Source organism: Barbus barbus (genome assembly GCF_936440315.1).
Source record: "Barbus barbus genome assembly, chromosome: 32".
NCBI classification, from domain to species: Eukaryota; Metazoa; Chordata; class Actinopteri; order Cypriniformes; family Cyprinidae; genus Barbus; species Barbus barbus.
The window spans coordinates 6145737-6173552 of record NC_136760.1 but is presented as its reverse complement, the minus strand read 5'-3'; the positions used below and the strand labels follow the sequence as shown (position 1 = coordinate 6173552).

Here is a 27816-nt window from a genome sequence, read left to right as displayed (position 1 = left end):
TCGGCATAGCAGCAGTCAATGCAGATGCTTATGTAATAATCAGAAATGCCTGTTTTATACCAGTTCATGAGCATGCAGATAGAAGAGCTGCCCTAAATAGGCCAGATTTTATTCATATATAATAAGTCCCTTGATAGCTATTCTGTGTCCATCAAGATCCGCTTGTGTTGTTGATTAGTAGGTGTGTCCCAGCATATATTCCAGTACAAGCAGTATAATCATACAGCCTACAGCATTATGACAGTGATTTGGTTTAGAAAGTAACAAACCACGACACACGATTCTTTTTAACACATGCATTACTGATGCGACATAGCAGAAAATGAGAGGCTCGTGCTGCCATGAAGCTCATACATTTGAAATTCATCACGTTAAACGAGACTAAACAGGCCAGATATAACTTAGCAGGCCAGATCCTAGTCGCGACAGCTGCATGTATGTAGCAACAGACACTAGTGGATCAAGTGAAATGTGCGCTGAGCAACAATATAACAGAAGCGGATGAATTGTCACATGCCGCTACTTGTTCTTACTGTTTTTAAACTTACATCGTTTAAAGGGGGGCTCACATGCGAACCTGTTTGATTTGGACGACTTACCGAGTCGCAAAGTGAAACGCAACAACCGTTCGGCTTTACAAAGGTGTTCATGAACTCTAAAAACTGTGCTGAGGCATCCGGCTACTCTGCTGTTCAGCCGCAGAGTGCTGTGAAGCCAGTCAACACGGCCTGGGCAGCACTTCCGGAAAATAAAAGTCTGTTTAAAATAAAAACATCACGATCTGCAGATTAAGATGAATGACTGCAAAAAATGTACGAATTGTCTTCCGAATATTGATAAACATCAAAAAAAAAAAAAAAAAGGAAAACAAAACGATTTAACATTAAATAAATAATAAAGAAACAATAACAAACGATAATAAATATACAATGATAAATAACATAAAGTAAAATTAAATTAAACAATGTAGTCAGACAATAACGTGTGGTCTTGTGCTTGCAAGGCCAATGGCGTTGAATAATTCTTAAATGAAAATAAGAAGTTAGGATTAGATTACTTTGCGTTAAAATAAAAGTCCCCATCAACACAATTTTTTCCAGTTTCCTCTGTAAGGACGTTTTATAATAAAAGAAACAAAATATAAATAAAATAATGCACAAATAATAACACTGGACGCTAAATATATACAGCACATGTAACAACTGCACATCAGAATAACTAACTTCGAATGATTTATTGAGGCACTTACACAATTTAAACATGAGTCATGAACAAATTCACATTCTGAAGCGAACTATAAACATTTTAAAGGTTATACATTCAGACAGCAAAAGTGTATCCACATTCCGTTTTACTGCCTTACTAGATTTACTTCTATGAAAATAACATTTCTTAAAGCAATTCACATTTATGCATGTTTTCAGCTATATAAAACAGTGAACAAGCCAAGTACAAAATCTTAATCTCTTAAAATAAGGCCCCTTCAGTCATAAAAGAACAGTGACATCAGAATACGAATATATGCATATAAAACCACCATTTAAACATATTATAACCAGATCATTGGCTACAAAAACATGTAGGCACTACCTAATAGCCATCAAGAATAACAGACAGGTCAATTAGAGATGAGGTTACTTCATACATTACTACCACAGCCTTCTCGGGGTTGTAAAACAGAATATTTATGACACAAGTATTGGTTCAGTGTATCTCCTTCCTCTCTGCTGACTCGTCTATGACTCTTCTACCCAGCTCCGTCTTGTTTGGTGACAGTTTCCCACGGACAAATGATTTCTTTCACACCTCCTCTTGCTGTATCAGGACTGTCGTCCTCCTCATCTTCTGAATCAATGGGGTAGATGCGACATTCAGGTGGGATGTCAACTTTCATTTGAAAAAAGCTGAAATGGCAGTTTGGTTATTTTTCATATATTGTAAAATTACATCAAAATAAGGCCTAAAAGTGTATGTACTAACTTTCCAATTCTTCTGGGCTGAGGTTGTGCAAGCGGCTCCACTCCAAGTGGCTGTACTTTGCCTCCTCCTGAAGCCACAGCACATTTCGGGGATAGGCTGGCAAAGACAGATGGGGCATTGCATCCTCTGCGGAGGAGTCTGCTCAGTGACAGAGCCATACGAGACTTTGGGGCAGGTGGCTGGTTCTCTTCCTCTGATACTGATGCCTCTGCAATTGATGGGAAATGGGAGGAGGAAAGCCCTCCGTTGCCATCAAACCTCCTCTCTGAGGCTGGAGTGCTGTCGATGGCGACGCTGATGGGAGACGGACAGGCAGCACTGTTGGGCAGTGTCATGAGCCCGGGGGAGGCAGTGGACTGTGCTTCACAAATGCCAGTATACACGGCCAAATGAGGCACAGGTGCTGTAAACCTGCAGAGCTGTGGGACACAGATCATGCAAAGTATGTATTAGTACTAAATACAGTTTTTGTTGAGTAATCTGCAATCAGGAGTAGAAAATATGCAATACAGTGCATTTCTGGCAGGAAGTCCATCCACCGAATCAATGAAATGTATATGAGACTTTTTGAATTTGATGGTCAGGGTAAATAGTACTGATTTTGTCTTCTGGGAAACATGTACCTTCTGTAGCTTCTGAAGGGCAGTACTAAATATATATATATATATATATATATATATTTTTTTTTTTATTATTTTTTTTTTTTTAAATGAGTGTTCAACATTTTATGTCTTATATATCAAAACATTATTGTAGTTTTCAAATAAGCCTAAATGATTAGATTAGTATAGATATAACCCTAATTAAACACAGCTGATCCATCTGATATATATACTGTGTAGGGCTGTGGCCCTCCAGGAGCTGAGTTTGACACCCTTGGCTTATCCCATTTTTGCGTCAACTCCCACTGTTAAAAAGTAACTAAGTAATTTTTACTCTGAGTAAATTTTAAATGAGCTACTTTTTACTTTTACTTGAGTAGATTTTTAGACTGGTACATTTACTTGTACTTAAGTAAAATTTCATTAAGGTAATAGTACTTTTACTTGAGTAGAATATTTGCGTACTCTTTCCACCTCTGCATATTAGTAGCTTTTAAAAGAGCACCACCCCAGTGACAGCTGTTGTACCCTTTTTTTCCCGAGATTATAGATTAACTTTATTAATCTGTGCTTTGCAAATCTTACTGTAATTTGTATTATTTGCATCTAACTTATTCTATTATTCATGTTTAAATGAATTAAAACTATATTTTTGACTTCACACTTTGATTAGAAATTGAATAGAATCAAGCTATAAAATTATTTTAAACTCTCGGTTTACCTAATTTTGGCAATTTCATAAATCCACTTTCAGGATAGTATTTTTCAGCAACATATTAAAAAGCAACATATTGGCAACAATTCGTTTTATTATTATTATTTTCATTTACTCACCCTCATGTTGTTCTAAACCCATTTCTTCTATTTTACACTACAGGAAAGGTTTAGCAGAATATTTACGCTGCTTTCTTCGATACAGTGAAAGGTTACTGTCAGGCTTCATTAAAGCATCATAAAAGTAGATGCAGTGATTTATGCTGCACTGACACTGTTGCCTTGAAAGTTCTGCTTCTGAGCCAAGGTCACCATTCACTTTCACTGTATAGTAAAAACAGCCTGGACCACTCTTGTACTTATGAAATAATGCAAGTCATTGCAGGTAATTGATGACAGAATAGCATGTTGATTTCCTCTCAGTTAATGACATGAGGTCAAAGTTATTTTAATACAAGACTATGCACAAACTGATGAGAAACATATATACATTTCACTCAACAACAATCACAAATGACGTGACAACAGATGGCAGAAATGGTTTTAGTATGTATTTTAATAAATTCACGATTTACAGCAAACTTGTAAATGGAACAAACATTAGAAAAAACAAACTGTAGTAATGAGGAGGACAACATCTGATCATTTTCGGTTGTATGAAATGAAAGGGCGATATATGACGTTTGACAAAACATGAAAATGACAAATATTAAAAATGATTGTGAATGACAAGACAGTGAAAGAATAACATAATGGCCTAATAAAAAGGCTAAGTGGAAGTTTTTGATGCCATTTCAAAAATATATATCAAGCAAACTTAAAAAAACTAGAAATATCTGTGTAATATTACAAACACTATATAAATAAATTGGCTTGCAAATCTGGTTATTGCTTTGACCAGAAAGGTGGTTTTCCTTTTTGTTCGCCATAAATATTTGCTTATATCTATTCTTGTGTTCTAGGTCTCTAGGTTCACTTTTTCTGTTTCCTTTCCAGTTTGCTCATGACCTGTGTGATGTCCACCGGGCCACTTGCTGCAAGTTTGGCCTTCTGTTCTTCCTCCTGCTGTCTGAGGATGATGGGACTCAGGCTGGGCCGCCTTCTCTTGGCATTCTGCTCCAACTGCATCTCACTAGGAGACATTTGAAAAGAGTAAAGAACATTTTTAATGTCACTTATGCATTAGAAGACAGTCTATTAATATATATAGGAACTAACAGAAAGGCGCATCTCACTTGAATCTGTGTGGTTCAGGAGCAACGGCCTTCTTTTGAGTTTCCTTGAAGACTGGGGACTTGAGGTATCGCCCATATGAGTCCTTAATGACAGATCATTATTAAATTCAAAAAGCCAAAATTAAATTCAAGTTTGTAAACAGCACAAGGCATTTGAGCTGCAAAGTTTTACATGAGATCAGAGACCTTTTTCATGAGCATGTAAATGTGAGTTTGGGCGGCATCCAGTACATAACGATGAGGATGTGCCAAACCCTTCACTGTTACATCCATTGTTTTGCCGTCAATGTTGATCCAACGTGGAGCTCCACGGGCCAAAAAGGTCCTAATCAAATAAGAATTAAAAAATGGCAGAGTTAAATACTGATATTTACTATTTATTTATTTTACATATACATATACATATATATATATATATATATATATACACATACATACATTCAGCAAGACATTATTACATTTCAGCTGCTGAAAATGGTTACTTTCCCTAACAGAAATAAATTGCCAAAAATGTGTTCCTTACTTATATATTTGCTGAGCTTTTTCTTTCATTGTCTCAGCAGCACCCAATTTCAGATCCTCACATGCCTCCCAGAAGGCAAGATTCTCACCTATTCAGCAATCAGATTATAGTCACAGTCTCCTCTAATAAATAATAATCATTGCAGTTTTGAATATTAGTATCAACAATTAGATTGCATTCTTAATAGGGTAGATCTAAACCAACAAGTTACCTAATAAGTCTAATGCCAACATTGTTAAAATGTTAGCATCTAGTGGAGCAAGTTTAGAAAAATGCATACCACTGAATTCTTTTTTAAGGAAAAGGCGGAAATCGGCCCTTCCCCGAGGGTCCATAAGCAGTTCTCCAAAGCTGAAAGTCCAGCGCTCCACCCTCATTTTAGTAGGGGTCTCAACACTGTATAAACCAAACACACAATATTTAATCAAATGTTTAATTAAGAAAAAAACAAGCTTTTATTTAAATAAAAATGTTTGTATCTGGCTCACTTTGGCATGTTGAGGGTCCAATATGTAACATCATCTGTTAACCAGGGGTTGCTTGGGAGGCAGGCGTGGAGAAAAGGGTCATGCTCTTTGTATGTTGTTGTGTACTTAACAAGTCTGCAAAAAATTACAATAAAATTAAAAAGTATATTATGAAAATATTATTACAATACATTAAATATATGTAATGTAATTATGTATTAAAATACTTTAATATAATATATTTACGATTTTTTTTCATATACAGGATTCTACCCATAACATAAGTTATATCACAGTAACATACGCTCCAATTGACACAGATGACTTCACCCTTGGTCTCATGATACACTGCTGAGTGAACATAATCTGCAAGAAAACACAATGATTCATTGGTCAAAAACAAACAAAAAGATCATTTCTTTTTGCATCTAAATATCTGTACTAGTTAAAGTTCTTTGGTACTTACTATTCTTCTGTAGTAGTCAGGTGTTTTATTCTGTAAAACAATTTTAGAAACAGTTTAAGCGCAAAGAAAGGAAGTGGTCATACTAAAGGACAGTTTTGAAAGTCAAAGATTGACATTTGAGAATGTTTGTGTTATGAGTCTCAGTGAAGAGAGTGAACATGGTCTCCTTGTGGACGTGCAATGTCATTTAAGAAAATTTATATTCAACAGAGTCCATCCAATTTCATGATCCAATGAGTGTGTTTTCATTTTGGAGTAATCTGCTGTTTCTTGTCATGTGTCTCAACAGATAAGTTTAGGAATCTGTAGAAAAGAAAGATAGAAAGGGTGTAAGACAAAGCTATTTTATTGAATGCAGTCAGACCTTTGCAGTGGCAAGCAGTCAGATTATGATAATTTAAATCCTATTGGATATAAGATGACATACTAGAAATATCCTTGATAAGCCCAGCACAACAGTCTCTCAAATATAATCTCAGCAGTAGTATCTGTTAATGTTGGATATACAGCTCCATGTCTCATAACAAGATTCTTTATCAGACCAACTATACAACGTCAAAAATGTTTATTTTATTTCTTTAGAAGTTACGATCATTTTTCACACATACCTTTACCTCCTCCATATTGGGGTCGACCATCCTGTCGTGTCCATGGTCCATGGCACTAACAGTTCCTGGCTTTTGAGTGTAAATAGCACAATTGTACTTTCACATCTTTAAGTCACTTGGCAAGGAAATATGTCACTTTAACTGACCTTATTATATATATATACTCAGTCTAAATGTAACTCACCGGTGGCCGATGTACAACCCAGTAGGCCCGTTCCTGACAGTCAAAAACCACCCGGTCTGGCTTCTTCCTCTCCTTACCAGCCCTACACAAAAAGCAATGTGTCTTTTACAGTGGTGGCCAAAATTATTACAACACCTGACAGATCTGAAAATATTGATTTGTTTTCCTCTAAAACATGATTTAATTTCATAATGTTCATGAAACATGCATATGGTTGCTCTGAGCACAACAAATATCAGATGAAGTGACTCGTACTGTTTTTATCCACTTTTAACTTTAAAGGTGCCATAGAATGCATTGATACAATATTTTAAATTGTTCTCTGATATTTACATAGAAGGCATGTGGTAAGGTAAAAAGTCTCCAGAAACGATTTTACATGTCCATTTAAAACCCTAGGATTTGTCCCTAGAATGAAATGGTTTGTTATTACCTTATTTGTAAGGGTCATGAATAATAATGTTGAGCTCTGCTCTGATTGGTGCACAGTGCAGCTCAAAATTGAGCTCTGCTCTGATTTTGCAGTGCAGCTCGTTTCAGTAGCTCACACAGCAGGAAGGAAGCACAGGGAAAATATATATTTCAATACTTTCTTGCCCAGCTATATCGTTGGGCAATTATACTGTAAATAATATGCGGGCATCAGGGAGCCACTATTAATATACTGGGCATTGAAACTGCTTTGGAATGTAGAATCGCTTTTTAGTTTCACTTTCACTTTCGAGATTCGCTGTCGCATGTACTCTGTTTATACTATGGAGCGGCAGTACTTGCCACACATTTTACAAGATCAGATGCTCGTCAGTGGTGCGCAATATCTGTAAATCATTAGCTATCATCCTCAGTCATCTCTCCTTACTCTGTTTATGTGGTAAGTTAAATCTTATGTATTGTAATGTAACAGGCTACCGCTAGCAAGGAGCTAACCATGTCCTTTAGTGGCTACCCACTAACCCATCACTGCACTTCACATCCCCTGCACAGCCTGGAGCATGACATTTATTTCCATGATCTGTCATTTTCGCTGTTTTCCTCGCTTGTTTCTTCACAATACCTGCAGAACTTCTGATGGTTTGGCTGGTGGCTGGCCTAGAACATTGGCGGGTAAATGCAAATGTTGGGGGCGTAACTATTAGTGATCCTGACTGTAACGTCATAGTCGGTGTTATGTTCTGATTCGCCTATTTTTCAGTGGTCTTTTGCATTCACGAGATTTACATAAGAAGGAGGAAACAGTGGCGTTTGAGGCTCACATGTATGTCATTTCCATGTACAGAACTCTTATTATTATGCCAAGGTAAATACTATGAGGGGGCCAGTCCATCATTTTCAATATTCCAGCAGATTCCTTCCGCCGCAGGTAGTTCTGGCAATAGTTTGTTTTATGGGTATTGTAATGGCCAATTCAACAAAAACAACTGAAACCTCTCTAAATTTGCCATGGGTTCTAATAATTTTGGCCACCACTGTATATGCAGAAACCAATAGCTATATGAATAAAATACACTCTGCCTGGCCAAAAAGTTGTTGTTTGGATTTAAATAAGCAAATACTGATGTCACAAATCCGGTCTGTGGCCCTCCGCCCGATAGCCACCAGAGGTCGCCTTTCCATCGAATTGACTCTTGCACCACATTACTGTTGCACGTCACCCACGGACTACAATTCCCATCATCTATTATTGCACTGACGACACACACACAGCTGATTGCGATAATCACATGCTCACCTGAGAACTATTACACACACCATATAAAACACATTCAGTTCCTGATCTAGTTGCCGAGTATTGTTCTGCGTACAGCACTCCCCTAGTGTTAGCTGCCTTAACGAGCCATTCTGTGTTTCTGTTTAGTTCCAGTATTGTTCTGCGTTTATTACTCTCCTAGTTTTAGCTGCGATACGGAACCCACTTAGTTGTCTTTGTTTTGCCTTGTCGGTTTTCTCGTGTTTTCTGGATTAACCCTTCGTCTTTCCGTTTGAACTTTCTGTTTGCCCCTGCTTGGACTATTGCTCGTGTTCTCGGATTACCCCTCTTGTCTATACCCTTTGGATATTGTTCGCCGATCGACGACCCACGCATGGCCTCGGAATCCTCTTGTGTCTTGTCCTCAACATATCTGTCAACTGATGTTTGACCCTGTCTGTATTTTGACCACGTCTCTGTTTAATAAAAGCTTGCACATGGATCCATACACCTCATGTCTCGTTGGCTCCATTACAACAGAAGGGTCTAGGATTGGACTATTTTTGTAGTGATTAATATATTTTCAGCAACAATTCTTTTAACCCTAATTGATGCAGTGTGTAGCTTTTAATAAAGAAACATGTCTGAAAAAGTACCTAGGACGGCAATGACCACATTCATTGGGCTCAAATTGCGAAAGAGTGATTCAGAGAGCATGAAAAATCATTTTAACACATCAATTGGTCACTATAGAGTTGTGTCCTTAACCCTTCTGAAATTCTTTGAGATGTGATGGAGTCGGCTTTAAAGAAGGGTTTGACTATCATATTGTCCATACAAGAGCTTGGCCAAAACTTCATGCAACTCTTGATGGAAATAAATGTTGTGTTGCATAACGCAGTTGGAGCAATGCCACAACAAACACACACAGTAATCAAAGCTAAAAGCTGTCAAATGAAATATTAAGAGTATGCTTTTTTGGCCAGACAGTGTACGCCTGAGCAAGAAAAACGTTCACTAAGATTCACTAACCTGTGTATACACGGATTGATTGAGCCATGATAAATCATAAATATTCTGCAATATTTAAAGTAAAGTGTGACCCACCTGTACTGCTCTTTGGCCTGCATTACAATAAAATCCCACTTGTGATTCATCCATTTGTAAAGATTGTTGTACTGTTCCTGAGTAGAGAAACATACACATTTTATGTCTAGTCTTGTAATTTGTCATGTAATAATGAGTTCCTCTTCCTCTGCATTACAAACATACGATTTCAGAGAAATTAATATATATTTAATACATGAGTATTCAGACAATGAAGGATAAGATGTTCAATTACCTGTTCATACAGCTCCAACATCCCTTTCTTGCGTATATTTCTCTTTGCCAAATAAATGGCTGGAAAGACACATATAAACATCTGTCCTTGCCAGTAAAAGCCAATTTAAAGATGTGATATGACTCAACATGAAAGCAATTTATCAAATTATTTATCTCAGACAGCTGTTTGAAGAATAATGAATAACCTCACTGCGAATTATAGCTATGACAACCTATCAGCATGCATGAAAAATGAAAGATGATTACACACCATAGTCTGTGTGTTCCACCGGCCACTGCTGCGCAGGCCAAAAATATGGGGTCTGGAAGAAGAAATGTACAGAAGTAGGAATGGAAAAGATTAGTACAAAGCATATGGAAGGAAGAACTCTTGTATGCTCACCAAGGCTGCATTTATTTGATCAATAACAGTAAAATAAGTAATATTATGAAATATTATCACAACTTCTTTCTACTGTAATACATTTTTAAATGTTAATCATTTCTGCAATGGGCAAAGCTGCATTTTTAGCAACCATTACTCCAGAAATTCATTCAGAAATTATTCTAATATGCTGATTTTGTGCTCAAGAAAGCTTTCTCATTATTAACAATGTTGTAAACAGTTGTGTGCTTAATATTTTCATGGAAACCATAATGATATGTTATCACAGTATTTGAAGGTTGTTTGTGAAAGTTACCTGAAAGCGGTACAGGGATGTGTCTGGTTTAAGGATGAGTCTCTTATGATCTTGTAGTGGATAGATGTACCCAAACGCCACCATCATGGTCCCCATAGCTCGGGCCTCTAAGCATTTCGAGTGAGAAAGTTACTTAATGCATTTAAACAAGACCCAAATGAACAGTACACCAAATCACACCATCAAATTGCATAGCAAGAATATCGTAAAGCATATCTTTAATACTTTATACAGATCTGGAATGGGATATCTTTTTTTCAGAATTATTATATTACAAAAAAAACAACAACTATGTACTTGACTTACCCGTAGCATCTATTTTAAATCGATTAGCGATCCATGCAACAATATCTTCCCCTGAAAGAACAATGCATGCAATAAACACGTTAACAGTTATAGTAAAACATTTCAGAGTAATAAAAGACTGTATCAGTGGGTGGGAAAGTTGGCCTTCAGATTGAATGTGCCCACCAGGAGTCATCAGCAAAACACACACACACACACCAGGGTTATTATAGTTAGCCAAGAAAATATTTCTCATTTTCATTTAGTGATCCACAATACTAAAATGATGAAAAAAAGAAATAAAATCTATAGAGACATTAAAAAAAAAAAGACAAAAACATACTAAATGAAAACAGAAAACAAACAAATAAAAAAAATCATCATAATAAAAACTAGCATCTCAGTGATACTAAAATGAAACTAGAGAAGCATCCTGGCAGCCAGTCAATAATAACATGAGCATTTCTGAAACATAATGAGAGACTATTGTGACTATTGCGTGGGTCGTCGATCGGCGAACAATATCCAAAGGGTTTATGTTTTCAAACAATCTTTGCAAATGCTCCTTTTGTGTGTCAGTCCCCCCCGACATCACGAACACAGCTCTAATGAGTCTATAAAAGTGAAGGCATGTCTTAACCAGTAAAATAGGCTATTTTCAATAAAAGGTCCAACATATTAGGAATACTTATAACTAGAATTTTAACATATCAAGAAGAAACTCCGCAAATTTGTCATAATGATTGAAACACAAACTTTCCATCAAATTCATCAATCTTTGTAAAAACACAGCCAATGTTTACCTTGCTTTGCCTCAGTGTCTGTCTCTGTGTATTTTGTCAAGTCTTCACATTTTGGCTTTGAATTTCGGGCCGAATGCAATGATTAGATGAACATTTTATGGTCCTGAGCCTTCCAGAGAAGATATATATATATATATATATTTAGACCACTTTAAAGGGTTACTCCACCCCAAAATGAAAATTTTGTCATTAATCACTTACCCCCATGTCGTTCCAAACCTGGAAATGTTTTGTTCGTCTTCGGAACACAATTTAAGATATTTTCTTACATTGTGCTCCAAAGACGAAGGAAGCTTTTACGGGTTTGGAACGACATGGGGGTAAGTGATTAATGACAAAATTTTCATTTCGGGGTGGAGTAACCCTTTAATTATAGATTGATCAGACTTTGAAGAGACTTTCAACCAGTATATCAAAAAATGTTCATGAAAAACTTTGCCTACCATAGATTTAAGAGGCAGAGAAGAGTATATGCAAAATAAAAATGCTGAATTGGAAGTAAAAATGGAGGCAGGGAATAATTACAAAGTATATAATTTATAAGTTAATCATTTATATTTATTTATTTTTGAATGAGAGATTCATAAAGACCACTAAAGGAAAAACAACAGTCAGTATTGGACACAATACAAAGGTGCGTTCTCAAAATAGGTATGACTCGGTGCACCACTGTGTGTCCCGCTGAGGCTCTCGTGATAGGAGACTAATGAGAAGATCTCTGCAGGGGTGAATCTGAGTGGCTTCATTAGTGTCTGCTAGCCTGAAGAGCAAATCAGATCGTTTCAATTATTTTTAACTTAAATCCTCAGGTGTCTTTCCACTATATAAATTATATCAAAACTGCTGCGAATAATCCGAGGCTCCAATTAAGTTTAAGCAATCACAAATTTAAGTTAATCATACGCCGTATGTTACATGTAGCTGGCTGACAGCATTAAGACCGGCAGTGGAGATTACAAGAGCTCTCCTCCCTGAAACCATGCAGCCTAGAGGAGAGAGTCATTGCAACCAGCTGCTCAGAGGTTGTCATGGCAATAGATTCTTCAGTCTCAGACCCACATAATGCATGGAGCGCACAGATGATTAGCACTCCCGAAGAGTAATCTAACAGCAGGAATCAATACAAAGGAGTAGGTGAGCCTACTATTTTTAATTACAAGTGCTGTGTCTTACATCTCATAGTTTTCATCAGCTTGAAATCTGTAAAGATTGGCTATTGAGTAATAGTAGCAGCTATTTCTTAGGATCTCACCTGTTATAGCATGTGGGATGGTGGTGATTACAAGCCTCTGGGTCTGAGATTTCACTCCAGTTTTGGGGTCCTGCATCTCCAACACCATGTTCTCCACCTAACATGCAAAAAAATGTATACATACAATATAAAAACATCAATTTTTTTTACCTTGTGGCAGCCTGTGTGCACATCTCACTAAATTATTCCACCGTGAAGTCATCCCTGCTGGGTTATGGTCTGAAGGGACTGCGACTGACCTCTTTAAAATATGCTCTGTGATTGATTTGTGACTCAGCTGTTTGAAGTTTTTCTTGCTTTGTCAGGGTCTCTGGCTTTTGAAGACTGTTTGTGAACTCTTGCTGCACCCTGGTCTGGATCACAGAAAGCTCTTGGCTGAGTTATTGGGTCATTAATATCTGTGCATTGGCAAAGAGCAAAGCAATGCACTAATAAAACATATTCTAGTGGATCGCACTGTGGGGGGATCACTTCAAGTGTGCAGTTTGAAGTATCATACTGATAAAATAGGGACTGCATTATATGGGAGGCTCAAGGCAAAGCTAGACTAATACTATTAGAACATAGTGACCTTTCCCCGAGAGTAAGCTGCTGATAAACAATTAACACTTACACTGTAAAAATGTTTTAATTCATATGCCATAACATCTTTACAATGCATATAAAATGTAACAATTTCTTTAATTTCTAAATTATGCAATGAGTTTACAAATCAGTTTTTATGAGTTTTCTTCATCAATGAATTTTAAAGTGGTTGAAAAGTTTGATTTTGACACCAGTTTCATTTTTGTTATTGTTGTAAAGCAATTAATTTTACTTTTTAAAATTTAGAATATTTATAATATAATTACAAATTAACAATTAATTAGATTTGGGGGGGGGGGGGGGGGGGGGGGTTTGTGAGTCAGCACTGAGTAATAATAAAAATACATTTTGCAACTGGAAAACAAATTAACAAACTCTAGGAAGTGAAAAAAAAAAAATCTAAATCAATGTGCATGGAGTGTTGAATCTGACCTGAAAACAACGTAGGAAAAATATAGCTATGCATGTATGTAAATAAATAAATAAAATCAAAACAAACAAACAAAAAAGACAAACGCAATTTAATTTACAATTTTAATTTATTTAATTGAAAAGTTTCTCTGTGACCAAAACAAGAGCAATGCTGGCATACTCTTAAAATATTTTGTTTCTGTTTCAGGTAACATTTTTTTTTTTTTTTTTGGCATATTGGCTACAAGACGCTTTAATATTGTGAATGGATGGAATCACCATCGAAAGTGAAATTGACAGCCCACAACACTACATGATAATGAGGATTAAAGTAATTATATTGCTGCGCTCAAATACAGCAAGACAAGCAGAAATATCACTGGATCTTAAGGCATGAAGGATTACTTGTTAGATTATAGAAATCAAATGTAGCATTATTCTTATCTCACTCCCGAGAACGTAAATAACACAGATGAGCTACGGATGATGCTCTCAACCCACCTTCTTCAGGCATGCCATACGCGGTCTGTATCTCTGCCCGTGGTCCCGTACATTTCTTATGGTCATATTCGCTTCTTCACGCGGTCACAGTCTGTCGACGGTCGAAGACGAGAAAATGAAATGAGAAATACTCGGTAGGTATCGTTTTGGCTGTGTCTAATCTATAATCATCACTGATGCACACAAAGACGATGGCTGTGTGCGCCAATCAGGTCAGCTCTGCTCATGGAGGTAACCTGTAGCTGACGGCAGTGATTACAGTAACACGATAGATGGCACTGTGGTGTCATCTTTTTCACATGAAGGCACCTGGGGTTGACAACAAACTACACGATTGAATTGAAAAAAAAAAAAAACCTCTTGAGCTGGATTTATGATTATTATAATCCATAAACCATTTCTTATTGTGGTTATCGTATATAAAAAGGTTTTACTGCGAAGAAAAAGAAAATCTGCGCATTTAAAATGTTTATTTTATTATCATTCATATTATGCAGGACCATTTAGGCTCTGCAATTAATAAACAAGAAAAGAAAAAAAATGTTATATGCTTGTGTTGTAATTTGAGGAGTTATGTACGGTGGCCGAGAAGTGCAAAACAAATCACGATTCTGAAAACAAAATAACAAATTACAAACGCAAATGCAAATCTAAAAAACAAAATAACAATTCCGAAAACATTTTAACAATAAGAAAACACAATGACAAATCCGAAAACAAAATAACAAGTCAGAAAACACAACGACAAATCAGACAAACCGGAAAAGGTAGGTATAGTTTGAGACAGCGCCATTGGTTTGGGAATAGATTACTCATCGCTGATTGGACGGAATTAAGGAAATAATCCAAAAATTGAAAATAAAGTATTGGGTAGGGTTAGGGTGGGTGTAGGGAGAGCTTTATTGTACCAATAAGGTGGCATCCATTTGAATTAAAATTATAATTTACACTCAATACGTTATTATTGCATACTGTTTTTTTTACTACAATACTGAGGTGCAGATAATTGCCACTATTTGCAACAAGTAGTATACATAGCACAAAATCCTGCTATTTTCACTTAGTTAAATAGCCTCTATCGCTGTTTACACAGTACAAATAGCTGCTGCATAAAAATATACATGCATGTACATTTACAACACTGTACTCTGTATTACATTACCTTTGAATCAAAATACAAAAAAAACTTGTTAACGCTAATGCGAGGGTGTTTCTAATACAGTGTCTATGGAGTGACGGTAAATTTGACATAGTTCTGTCAAATAGCGATAGCAGCTAACATATTTACACTTAGGCTGCATCCGAAATCGCATATTACTTGTGTAGGTACTACATTTGAATTCAAACGTACTTCTCGACCGTTAAAAAAGTACGTTCTATATAGTATGAATGAGGGTAGTATGAATGGAATTCGGACGTACTACATCCGCCATGTTCATGAAGTCATCTCATCGATTTACAACGTTTAAACTTTAATAAATCAGCCGTTTACTTTGATTATTTTAAACAAGTGCAATTTAACCACAATGAACAACGTTTTTCCCTGAGGTACTTGCACTTGAAAACAGCCGCGCCGCCATTTTTCGAATATGACACCTCCTCTCCCGTGGCCTCATGGGATAGTAAAGTGTCCATCGTATGCCTACTACAGAATTTGGGCGGAAGTAGTAGGTCATCCGGGTAATTCTTGCCTACTGTTTTTCGAATACTATGAATTCGGACATACTACTCGCCTCGCATACTGTTTTTCGCATACTATATAGTAGGGAAGTATGCGATTTTGGATGCAGCCTAAGTGAAAATAGCAGGATTTTTGTGATATGTATACTACTTGTTGCAAATAGTAGCAATTATCTGCACCTCAGTATAGTAGTAAAAAAAAAAAAACAGTATGCAATAATAACGTACTGAGTGTAAATTATCATTTTAATTCAAATGGATGCCACCTTATTGGTACAATAAAGCTCTCCCTACACCCACCCTAACCCTACCCAATACTTTATTTTCAATTTTTGGATTATTTCCTTAATTCCGTCCAATCAGCAATGAGTAATCTATTCCCAAACCAATGGTGCTGTCTCAAACTATACCTACCTTTTCCGGTTTGTCTGATTTGTCTTTGTGTTTTCTGACTTGTTATTTTGTTTTCGGATTTGTCATTGGGTTTTCTTATTGTTAAAATGTTTTTGGAATTGTTATTTTGTTTTTTAGATTTGCATTTGCGTTTGTAATTTGTTATTTTGTTTTCAGAATCGTGATTTGTTTTGCACTTCTCGTCCACCGTAGTTATACTGCACGAGCGTCAAGTTGAAATATATATACGATGATATCATTATGGAACTTATTTTTGTCAGTTAAATGAACATTACTAAGATTACGAGGATGGAGTGATACTGTGTAAAAGTATTAAATTGCAGAACTTACAAGTTAGCACCTGCAGTACTTATAAAACTGACAGTTTTCCATGTCAGACGTGGAAAGGAAAGAAAATATGTTGTTTGTTGTTTACTATATTGTCAGTTGTAATGCTCAATAGGAATAGCCCAACCCAGTAATATAACTGATTAAACAATAAATAGTTGTTAATGTACTTGTTAATGACTTCCAAACATTAAACCACACCCGTGGTATCCGCCTATTTGTAAAGAACACGTGAACGCGCCTCGCGCGGCAGAGCGAGTGATGTATCCATGAATACGTTACTACAAAGATGGCGGATTTCCTGCCCTCCCGGACTGCTATAGTTTGTATTCCCAATTGTCTTCTCTCCGGCGGCGAAATTGACCAAATTAGAAAGTCTAAGGAGATCGATAAAAGCCTGTCTCGAGAGAAGACTTATGTGAAGAAACTGGTGAAGATCTTGCTGTTAGGAGCAGGCGAAAGTGGCAAGTCAACTTTCCTCAAACAAATGCGCATAATTCATGGGCAGGACTTCGATCAGCGGGCCAAAGAAGAGTTCCGGGCTACGATCTACAGCAATGTTATCAAAGGTACCACGCCAGTAGTTTCAAATCGAAAGAGACGAGTTCATCATTAAAAAAGGAACACTTCAATGAAAGCTCAGTTTATTGTGGCTGCAGGTGGAAGTGATTTATCGACCTCTTTCGCTTAACTTTTCACAAACTTTCGATTGCTCACCCAGCCCATAGACGACGGGAAGGCTAGGGTTTGTTGAACTCCAGTTATACATATATCAGATAAAGTATTTGGACACGACTGTTTCGAAAACATTTCCATATATGTAGCCTATGTTCAAATCTCACATAAAACTTTCAGTAAACTTGGCGCCTCGAGGGAAAGTGTCTGTTAGTCATCTGTATGTGGGATTGTTTTGACATTATTCTGATATCTGTATCTCAGCTGATTCTTGAGACTTACCTGACAAAACGGATAAAAATGCTACAGATGTTAGAAAGGAAAAGTAAGCTTTTTGTAGTGAAATTTAGGTTTGATCTCCTGCTTCCACTTTGACAAAATGCTTGTTGTTCCTCAATATGAGTCAACACCTTTCAATACAGATATTTATTTAATAAGTATTATAGATATCCACTTACATGAATGAATTAATATAAGGATGAGGCTTTGACTAATTTTACGTATTACAAAACTATTTTTAATGCCATTTATTAAATGTGAAATCATTTCTGTTTTTATGATGTTACTAGCTGCTAAAATTAGCTATTTAAAATTCAGGAAAAACTGTTTCTTTGCCATTTGGGTGCTGAAATCTACATGCATATTGTTGCAGTTATTTTATATAAGAAATATATTTATTTTGTTCACTTTATAGTAACTTTGTATACTGTATAAAATACTTATAGTACTCACTGTAACCCATCTGACCTCGTTGACCTTTTAAAAAGGGGAAATATAAAAGTATGATGATGTTGATAAAAAAGAGGTTATGGTCTGAGGATGCATAGTAAACTAATGCCATTTCATTTTCTTTTTAAAGTACATCAGGTCAGAAGCCTCATATGTATTTTTATAGAAATGCGATGTCAATATCTCTAATTTCTAATATCTCTGTTTAGGTGTCCGAGTGCTGGTGGATGCCCACGAGAAGCTGCACATCCCTTGGGGAGATCCTGAGAATCAGGTTCACGGGGAGACAGTGATGGCCTTTGACACCCGCTCATCCCTGATGACCAAAGGGATGGTGGAGACCAAAGTCTTTCTGAACTACCTGCCCTCCATCCGTGCCCTGTGGCAAGACAGTGGTATTCAGAATGCTTATGACAGACGGAGAGAGTTTCAGCTGGTAAATATGAAATGATCACTCGTTATTTAATTATTGTGCATCGTTCAACATGATCATTTCAGTTGTTCTTAGTTTTAAAGTTTTGGATATAAAATCCACTCAATCTTTTTCATAGGATTTGTGTAATTTGGGGGCTGTGAACCTGAAGGAATGTCGATCTGTTGTTAAATAGCTTGGTATTATGAATCATGGCACAGTGTACTTGCGTAATTACTCCTATCAAGCTTTTGCGCCAAAGCATTAATCATGGTGAAATGTTTGCTTATATATTTCATGTATTTGGAATGTAATTAAGCAGGCGTTTTTTTATATATATTGTTTGTTGTGAGCGTAGCGTGGGCAATGGTTGAGACCTGAGAGTAATGCACAGATATAAGTTGAACACAAATGAAGTGACTTTGCTCATGACAATGAGGGCATTCTGTTTGTGCCTGAATGTAGTTTGCATTTCAGTTATGAAGATAAGATCATGCATGTTCAGGGGTAGAACCCTTGTGACTGAGATTAGGATTTAGCTAAATTTTCCAACTAAAATCTCCATTGTTGTACAAGTTGTGATTTAAGACGTGTTTATCCGTATTTAGTGATAAACATTCATTTTTGGTGACCAAGACACTTTCTCTACTTACTGCTGATTTGCATACCTCACAAAGCAAGCCAATAAGCGGCCATGCTGCAGAGCCTCATTTTCCTGATTTTGTGTTAGGTAAAATTGATTATGAATAGAGCCAGAGTAACCTAGTATATCATAGTAGGGTCTGCCTTGGACCAGAAGATCTGGTGGAAAATATTGTATGGTTATCTTGTATTGTTTGTTTGTGTGAGTGTAAAAGAGAGAGAGAAAAAAAACTAATAACTCACAATTATTTTTATTTTATTTAATTTTTGGACAGGGATGTAGAGAGTAACAGTAAATGGATAAAATAGGGAAATTGGGACACAGCAGAAGACAAATTCAAAGTTTCACCCTCTGCACCGCAGCTCACACACTTGTGACTAATGATTGTATGTATTTTTTCTTCTTAGGGTGAATCTGTGAAGTATTTCCTGGACAATGTGGATAAACTTGGACAATTGGTAAAAAATAGCATTTTATAAATGTCAATGTCGTCTTCAGGTATCTCTTGCACAAAGTAGTTGATAATACAATTTAAGGACCACACATGAGATGTACACAGAATTGCAGAAACGAAATGAAACCTAAAGTTCAAGCTGATTTTTTTGTTATCCATTTGAAAGGCTATTGGTGGAGTGTTGGGTGTACTGACATTAGTTTGGCCGATACTGGTACTTATTTTGTTGCATTGTACCATTAATACATGTTAGGGGTGGACGACGTGACCAAAATCTAATTAGAGTAATTCCATTTCACAAAAACGATATATCACAGTAGCTATTTTTACTTGGAAAAAGGTTATGATATTAAAATTAGAATTGCCATTGATTGAATTGTTAATAATTCTCGTACAAATTTGGAAATCACAGCAACATTATAAACCAATACTAGCTTAACATAATTAAAAAATGCAAGCTTACTAATGGCAAGCAAACAGTCGGTAACAAAATAAGAACAAAGAAGCTAATTATGAACAATAGGGCAAATAAACAAATGTACAAATAAATTAAACGGTGCTTGAAGTTTTTCAGGGAGCTCTATGAGAAGTAAGAAATACTGTGGAAATTGAAAAAGAATAAACTGTGGAAAAAAACACTACATAATCTTACAACAATAAAAGTATATGCAGCAGGTGTATTAGGCTCCTGTCACTCTTAAGACTTAATGCATGGATCCAATGAATTGACACATGCCATATTTCCCCCCTCAACTGTTTAAGTTTGCTTAAATACAGGAAAATGTTTACACAAATACTAATAAGACAGATGTTTTGACATCACCTTCGGTGTATTTGATTATTTTAATCACAACAAGCTTCAAAGGAGAACTCAATTCGGTATTTGCGTGATGGTTTCTGTTTGTGTATTTTGGTTGTATGGGCACAGAAACGGTCACTCAGACAGCGTTCGAGTACCTAATTGAGTTCTCATTTATAGCTTATTGGGCTTTGAACAGTTTAAAATAGCTAGAACGTTTAAACTGGCGAGGCTTAAAAACATGGAAAGAATAAACATTTGTGACTGTGCAGCAGTGCAATGTAATGCAATGAGTGTAATTTCTACTGGTTTATTGTGTCTACGGGTATATCTCTAATACAGGTACTACATTTTTATAAATGTGTAGGGTCTTGTAGTATTATGCCTGTCTGATTTTAGTTTTTTATTTAATCTGCAGGACTACTTGCCCAGCCAAAAGGATATACTGCTGGCACGAAAGCCCACCAAGGGTATCCATGAGTACGACTTTGAGATCAAGAATGTTCCTTTCAAGATGGTGGATGTGGGAGGGCAGCGGTCAGAGCGCAAGCGATGGTTCGAGTGCTTCGACTCTGTGACCTCCATCCTTTTCCTAGTCTCATCCAGCGAATACGATCAGGTGCTCATGGAAGACCGTTCGACCAACAGGCTCACGGAGTCACTCAACATCTTTGAGACTATTGTCAACAACCGCGTCTTCGCCAACGTCTCCATCATTCTCTTCCTCAATAAGACAGACTTGCTAGAAGATAAAGTTAAGAATGTGAACATCAAGGACTACTTCCCCGAGTTCACAGGGGATCCCCACAATCTGCAGGATGTTCAGAAGTTCCTGGTCGAGTGCTTCCGTAACAAGCGTCGTGAACAGCAGCAGAAGCCCCTTTACCATCACTTCACCACTGCCATTAACACAGAGAACATTCGTCTCGTCTTCCGTGATGTCAAAGACACCATCTTGCACGACAACCTTAAACAGCTTATGTTACAATGAAAGGCACCGATTGGTCTTTAAGAACATTCCATTTTAATTAGGTTTTTACTTTATTTAATACAAAATACAAGTGGTTCAATACATATTGTGGTTGAAGAAAAATTTTATAATTATGCAACTTTAATTGTTTTATTTTTTTGCATATTATTACAGTCATATATATGCAAAGAATTAGATATCAAAGCAACCTTTTAAGCTGCTTGTTGCCATATCAAATATGCCAAGGAATGGTCCTCAGTTATTCATCAAAATGCTGTAATTCTGATTGTTTACTGTATGTTTATGAGCGCATATTTTCATATAATAGAACTGTTAACACTCCTGTAACCCATTGTCTTAACATCTGGTTTTGGTAAAGCTTTTCAAAAAGAAAGTAAGAGAACTCAGGGCTTTAAATGTTTAATTCAAAGAGCTCTTCTGCTCCAGTCAGCAGTTTATGGGCTTGATGTGTGTGGTTATATAAGGCCCCAGTGTCAAGTAGAATATGGTTTCACTGCCTTTGTCTTCCCCCACTCAAAATAACTTTGTTGCACTTGTATCATGATAGTAAATTAGTACTTTTGTGTGAAGTACTTATGGCATATTACATTTTGTCATATGTAAAGGGAAAGTGTCTTTGTTTGCCGTTCAAGCCTGTACAGAATGTCTGTACAATTTATTTAGCTCTAACCCCCCAAGTTGTATATTTTACAATATACCTTTGCCTTAAATGTCTGTAGATCAATCAATGCTGGTTAAATGCAAGATAAATTAAAATGTGTTGGTGGAGAGACTAAGTCTTAATGTAATCTTAATGAAAACGAGCACTGTAATCTGACTGTTGGTAGTAAATTGATATTAACTGATTGCCTGAAGTAAGGTCTTTATGTATAGAATCTGTACAAAAAATGTGCTCATGCAATGCTGTCTATCTTTGTTACGGCCATAATCACTTGCTTTTTGTGTGGTGTGTTTTTTTGTTGTCACATTTGTGTTATTCTGTTTATTAAATCTGATTGTTATCAGAATGGTTGCGTATTCATTTTACTGTTGTCCTCTCAGAAAAGAAAAATGAGGCTATGTTGACCCAGCATGCCACTAATAAAAAATAGGGCACGCCTGAATATTTACAGTATTTAATATGGCCTTCTAGGTATAGTCTGTAACACATTTTAAATACTCATCCAGGTCCAATAGTGTTACTTTTTACAGTGTGTAAATGTCTGTAGTTAAAATAAATAAATCTAATTAATATTTATTGGTTAAAAAAAATCCAGGGACTAGGACTTTACGTTTGAAAAGTTACCACAGTTGCAGCCGATGCGGCGTAGGCAGTTTATGGTTTCTGTTGACTATTTACAGCGTTTTATCTGGAACACATCAACTCCAGTCTTCGACCTTTATCCTAGGACACATTTAAAGGTAGCTTTGCTTTATTAGTATGTGTTGACATGAGCTTCCTTTTTCATTTAGGGTAACGTAATATTTTAGCGTGAATCAATGTTATGCTAATATTAAGTCAAGTCGAATTGTGTTGTCATTCAGTCTGTTTATGAAGTCGTGGTGCTAAATATAAAAAATGGGCTTTGTTAATAATCATTAATAGCGTGACGTTATCGCATGCATATATTGCCTATATGATACAGATAAGTTAAGTCATAATACTCTTCCACTAACAGTGCAGCAAAAACAGTGCAAGTGTCACAGTGAACACAGACAGTACAGTATAACACCAGTATACTCAGAACACGTATTTTAGGTTTCTTATTTTGTGTTTATTGGCTACTTGCTTGATTAATATTTTACTTTGTACATGTGTGTGTATTTTTATGGACAGATGCAGGTTATTGAGCATCCTGTTGAGAGACTGCACACTGCTCTACTGTCCACAAGGAAAGATCTAATTATAGAAACATACCAACAATTCAGCAGACCAGAGAAGACATTTTTAGAAGAAGGACTCCTGCCTGGCAATTCACTTTTCAACCCCATCACCATTCACTCCGACTCAGACTGGATTCCTGCACATCCAGAGGATCCTCAAGACTTTCAGAGTTTTTACATGAACCCTTACCGCCGTTCTCCAAGCAGTGGGCATAATACCATCTACATTCAAACTATTGGTTAGAGCACTCAGTATGTAAAACAGCTTAAATGTGTCATTTATTATTAGTAGTATATTTACCTATGTAATTTTATCACTTCAATGCACAGGCTCTTTTGGGGAAGGAGCGGTTGTGGCAGAGCAGTATGTTGAATGGCTGAAGGACTACTGCCAGGCATTTTATTATGGACTAGTGGTCAAGCTTTTACCACCGGTAACAGTTGCTTCAACAGCTTGTTCATTTCGTATCAACGACAGCGCACACAACCTTCAGCTTCATGCTGGTTAGTACTGCTGCTACTGAACTTAACCAGAACCACTGGCTGGGTCTGGGTCTAAGAAGCTTTTTAGCAACATTTTTGAAATGTTTGTCTGCATAAAATCAAAATTCACACCATTTATTTACTTAATGCATTTCTTGGTCTTATTTTGAACAAATAGGCCTATATATTTGTGCATATTTTTTCATACACTCTACACCTCAAAACTGGGGTCAGTAAGATGTATTTTTTTTTATGAATTTATTTTATTTAGCAGTAAATTGATCAAAAGTGACAGTAGACATTTGCTGAAAAATGTTATAATTCAAAAAATGAATACATTTTTCAATGTGTCTTCAGCACAAAATCAGCATATTAAAATGATTTCTGAAAGCTCAGTTGACACCGAAGACTGGAGTAATGGCTGCTGAAAATCAAGCTTTGCCATCACAGGAATAAATAACATGTTCAAATATTTTAAATTAGAAAACAGTCATTTTAAATCGTAACAATATTTAACAATATTACTGTTTTCATCAGATAAATGCTGCCTTGGAGAGCATAAGAGACCTCAAAAACATTAAAAGATCCTACCAATCCCAAACCTTTGAACAAATGTACAGTGTATTAATTTTTGTAAATACAAAAATACATTGATAATCTTAAATTTTGATCAAAATAACTTGCTGTTCCTCTGAAGACTTTTCTTCTGAAATTAATTTTAGTAATTAGTAATAGTTATTTAGGCAATGTTTTAGCAAGACTGACTTAAGTCTGAGCTCAATTTTGGTAGGTAACACCTAAATCATCCTGTCAATGAATAAAATCTCTTTTACAAACTATATATTATGGAAATAAGATTGGTTGTAAACAGCAATTCACACCGACTTGTAAGTAAACTTAATGCTTTCTTTATGTTTATAGGAGAGCTGTTGAATTTCTTGAAAAAGAAGAAGCCCAGAGATGCTTTTTGCATTGTGGGGATCACCATGATCGACTTGTACCCCAGAGAGTCATGGAATTTTGTTTTTGGCCAGGCTTCTCTCACTGAAGGTCATTTTTGATTTAGCAGGCATGGGCTTGTTAATGTTGCAAATTTTATTCTAACTTGAAAGCATAGTTGTTATTGTAGCACAGTGTCTTTTTTGATTTAATGGGATAGTTCACCCTGTCATTAATTACTCACCCTCATGTTGTTCCAAACCCATAAGACCTCTGTTCATCTTCGGAACGCAAATTAAGATATTTTGATGAAATCCGAGAGCTCTCTGAGCCTCCATAGACAAGCAAGCGTCACCTAATGCCATTTTGGAGAGTATCACTACACATGTGCCTGCTTTTCCTGTACGTAAACAATGCATGTGCGTGGTGCTGCTGACATAGAACATGCACATGCTTCGCCTTATGAACATTCAGATGAAAACAGAGAGAGTAATTAATGACAGAATTAAAATTTTTGGGTAAACTATCCCTTTAATAAACCTTTTATTATTTTATTTTAGCACTTCAATGAAGTGTAAGTCTTTGTTTCTATAGGAATGGGAGTATTCAGTTTTGCCCGATATGATGATCATTTTTACCAGAGAAGCTATGCAGGACGGCTGAAGAAGACAATAAAACTGAAGCAAGGAGACTACTCAGTGTTTGAGAATTACTACACTCCTCCAATCACTAGCACTCTCCTCCTCCGCTCCTGCAAGGTGAAATGAGATGACTGGGCGTCTAAACTGCCCAACCCTCACAAAATGCATAAATATTTTTAACGATTTGTAATAAACCCAATAATATATTTCGAAAACATAAAACTATGGATGCTTGTTTTCACCAGAGAATAAAAAAAAAAAAAAAAAGGTAATTGCCACTTTTTTAATCTCACAATGCTGACTGTTTTTCACCATTCTGAGTAATATCTCAGATTTTTGTCTCACAGTTCTTGGAAAAACTCAGATGTAAACTCAAAATTGTGATTAAGTCAGTACTGAGAGATAAGTCGCAGCTGTGAGGAAAAAGTCAGATGTAAACTTATAAAAAAAGATGTGAAGTAAAGGGAACAAAAAAGTCAAAATCGCAAGATGTAAAATCAGAATTATGAGAAAAAGTCAGAATTGTGAGATAAAATTTCACAGTTATCCTTTTTATTTTTTCATTATGTTGAGGAAGTAAGCTTTCATAGAAAACTGTTTATAAATGTACTAAACCTTTTATTTGAATTCTTATTTATGCATCTGTGGTAGACCCTGACGCATGAGATTGGACATATATTCGGTGTGAAGCATTGCCAGTGGCTAAACTGTGTCATGCAAGGCTCCAATCACTTAGAGGAGTCTGACCGTCGACCAGCTGACCTCTGCCCCATCTGTTTGCGTAAACTACAGTCTGCCATTGGATTCAAAATAGCTGAAAGATACAAGGTAAGACCACACCCTTCCATAACTGACTGTAATTTGCAGCAGTGGATATTACTATTTGAAACACTCTCTAGTGAACTGATGGAACTGAACATTTGAACATCACTAACTTAAATAAATCAGTATAGTATGTTACTCTACAGGCCTTACTGCACTGGATTGAAGAGGAAGCTGCCAGCAGTGGACTGCATTCAAAACCTACACAAGCCTTCCAAGAGTATAAACACTGGTTATATAAGTGCTTAAGAATATTGGAAGGTGAAAAATCATGAGCCAGCCAATATGATCTTTTGCTCCCTACAAGCGATGTCAAGGCAAGTGGAGACATGTTATATGCACATTCTTGAAAAGAGCTTTGGTGAGAAAGAGAAAGAGGAAGTAAACGTGTATGTAAAGTGCTTTTGGTTTGTATGGATGTATGAATCAAACTAAATAAAATTTCCCTTTTTTAAAAATGTGAGCTAAATCAGAAAACAATTTTCAGACAACAGTCTAAAAATGTTTATTTTTAAATCTGATTTAAAGATTATTATTACAATTGTCTACTGTGCAGAAACAGAAGACCTCACAAGATCACATATTCACATTCCACTGAACATACAGCAAATAATTCCTTTCCATTATAAAATTACAGTCATGTCACAGTATTTCAATAACAAATATAGTTTTACTATAGAAGTAAATGATGAAGCAGTCTCATAAGACACTTTCACATTTGAATTTGGCATTGCATTACATTGGGAATCCTTTGTCTTCATTTCACAGTTGCATCAACCTGAGCTCTGGAAAGCTTTGAATTCACAGTTATCTCTATATATTAGAGATGCAAATGTAATCCATAGTAGCTAAACAACACTCAACAGACATTATTTGCATTAATAACATTGTTTTAGTATCCGGTAAAGAGACAGATGTTGACCTGAGGTGAGCTGAATATGAAGTATAGAAGAGCATCCAATCTTTTGCAAATATAAAAAAAGGTTACTTTTAAAAAATAAAGTATCAAATACCTCTTTCTAACCATTTTCTATGACATTTACATTGTTTAACCTTAGTTGCTGAATTCAGCATTATCTTTGGTCATTGCTTTACCTATCAGTGCCTAATCACCCCTTGCCTATAATCACTAAAACCACGAAAATGTGGTTAATGTTTAAAATTACAAACATTCATCAATGTGTTTTTCAAGTCTAATCATAGTTTTTATGACAGCTACTGCTAATATAGTGTACTATGATAATCACATGTATGATCTCAGTGTATAAACTATGTTTGCACATCTTAAAGGGTTAGTTCACCCAAAAATGAAAATTCTGTCATCATTTACATACTCTCATGCCATTCCAACTTCCAAACCAATTAAACTTTCATTTTATTCACATATTAACATCAACATACATACATCTAAAATATGGTACACGGAAAACAGCACTTGGGAAAAGTGAGAAAAAACCTAATTGATTCTTGTGATGACTGAATTTTTATTTTTGGGTGAACTAACCCTTTAAGCAATTATTATGAATCATAATGTTGTTATATTTTAGTTACAGTTGTAAAAGTTTTTCCTATGTTATTACCAGGTCTGATAGTACCTAAAGGTCAGCTAAATTCATA

The 27816-nt window shown here is 36.1% G+C and overlaps 4 protein-coding genes across 6 annotated transcripts in view; 2 read left to right on the top strand and 2 right to left on the bottom strand.

Moving 5' to 3' along the window:
• The window catches only part of LOC306852129 (myocardin-related transcription factor A-like), a 37839-nt gene extending 37096 nt beyond the window's left edge, over window positions 1–743 (bottom strand). For both annotated transcript variants that reach the window (XM_079388786.1, XM_079388785.1), the window contains exon 1: window positions 600–743. The gene's annotated coding sequence lies outside the window, so the exon portion shown is untranslated. The remainder of the gene's footprint in view (window positions 1–599) is intronic.
• Window positions 744–1747: 1004 nt separating this feature from the next.
• On the bottom strand, window positions 1748–14528 carry LOC306852042 (regulator of G-protein signaling 9-like; the record flags this gene model as incomplete). 2 transcript variants are annotated; one of them, XM_079388635.1, is made up of 19 exons in its annotated part: window positions 1748–1904; window positions 1981–2399; window positions 4305–4428; window positions 4532–4614; window positions 4718–4856; window positions 5055–5142; window positions 5335–5450; window positions 5543–5656; window positions 5826–5887; window positions 5988–6017; window positions 6596–6664; window positions 6780–6861; window positions 9574–9650; window positions 9809–9867; window positions 10061–10112; window positions 10491–10597; window positions 10797–10847; window positions 12831–12927; window positions 14328–14393. In XM_079388635.1, 19 exons carry the CDS (start codon window positions 14391–14393, stop codon window positions 1748–1750), a joined length of 1992 nt encoding a protein of 663 aa, XP_079244761.1. The 2 variants fall into 2 exon arrangements, with proteins under 2 accessions (XP_079244761.1, XP_079244762.1); XM_079388636.1 differs by lacking the exons at window positions 1748–1904; window positions 1981–2399 and having other exon boundaries at window positions 3836–4428; window positions 6602–6664; window positions 14328–14528.
• Window positions 14529–16999: 2471 nt separating this feature from the next.
• Window positions 17000–22456, top strand: LOC306851986 (guanine nucleotide-binding protein subunit alpha-13-like). Its single transcript, XM_079388533.1, has 4 exons — window positions 17000–17317; window positions 18362–18588; window positions 19615–19665; window positions 20879–22456. The coding sequence occupies exons 1-4, from the start codon at window positions 17038–17040 to the stop codon at window positions 21449–21451; spliced, it is 1131 nt and encodes a 376-aa protein (XP_079244659.1). The 5' UTR covers window positions 17000–17037; the 3' UTR covers window positions 21452–22456.
• Window positions 22457–22740: 284 nt separating this feature from the next.
• LOC306852023 (archaemetzincin-2-like) lies at window positions 22741–27685 on the top strand. Its single transcript, XM_079388605.1, has 7 exons — window positions 22741–22852; window positions 23268–23553; window positions 23645–23818; window positions 24719–24847; window positions 25331–25494; window positions 26029–26205; window positions 26346–27685. The coding sequence occupies exons 1-7, from the start codon at window positions 22751–22753 to the stop codon at window positions 26472–26474; spliced, it is 1161 nt and encodes a 386-aa protein (XP_079244731.1). The 5' UTR covers window positions 22741–22750; the 3' UTR covers window positions 26475–27685.
• Window positions 27686–27816: the final 131 nt, after the last annotated feature.

What these genes read in the sequence shown, in the direction of transcription:
- LOC306852023 (XM_079388605.1), top strand. Translation starts at nt 22,751, where the DNA reads ATGCGGCGTAGGCAGTTTATGGTTTCTGTTGACTATTTACAGCGTTTT. An exon ending in CATCTACATTCAAACTATTG is followed by an intron (nt 23,554 to 23,644) that starts GTTAGAGCACTC and finishes TTCAATGCACAG; the next exon opens with GCTCTTTTGGGGAAGGAGCG. An exon ending in TCCTCCTCCGCTCCTGCAAG is followed by an intron (nt 25,495 to 26,028) that starts GTGAAATGAGAT and finishes CATCTGTGGTAG; the next exon opens with ACCCTGACGCATGAGATTGG.
- LOC306851986 (XM_079388533.1), top strand. Translation starts at nt 17,038, where the DNA reads ATGGCGGATTTCCTGCCCTCCCGGACTGCTATAGTTTGTATTCCCAAT. An exon ending in CTACAGCAATGTTATCAAAG is followed by an intron (nt 17,318 to 18,361) that starts GTACCACGCCAG and finishes ATCTCTGTTTAG; the next exon opens with GTGTCCGAGTGCTGGTGGAT. An exon ending in TGGATAAACTTGGACAATTG is followed by an intron (nt 19,666 to 20,878) that starts GTAAAAAATAGC and finishes TTTAATCTGCAG; the next exon opens with GACTACTTGCCCAGCCAAAA.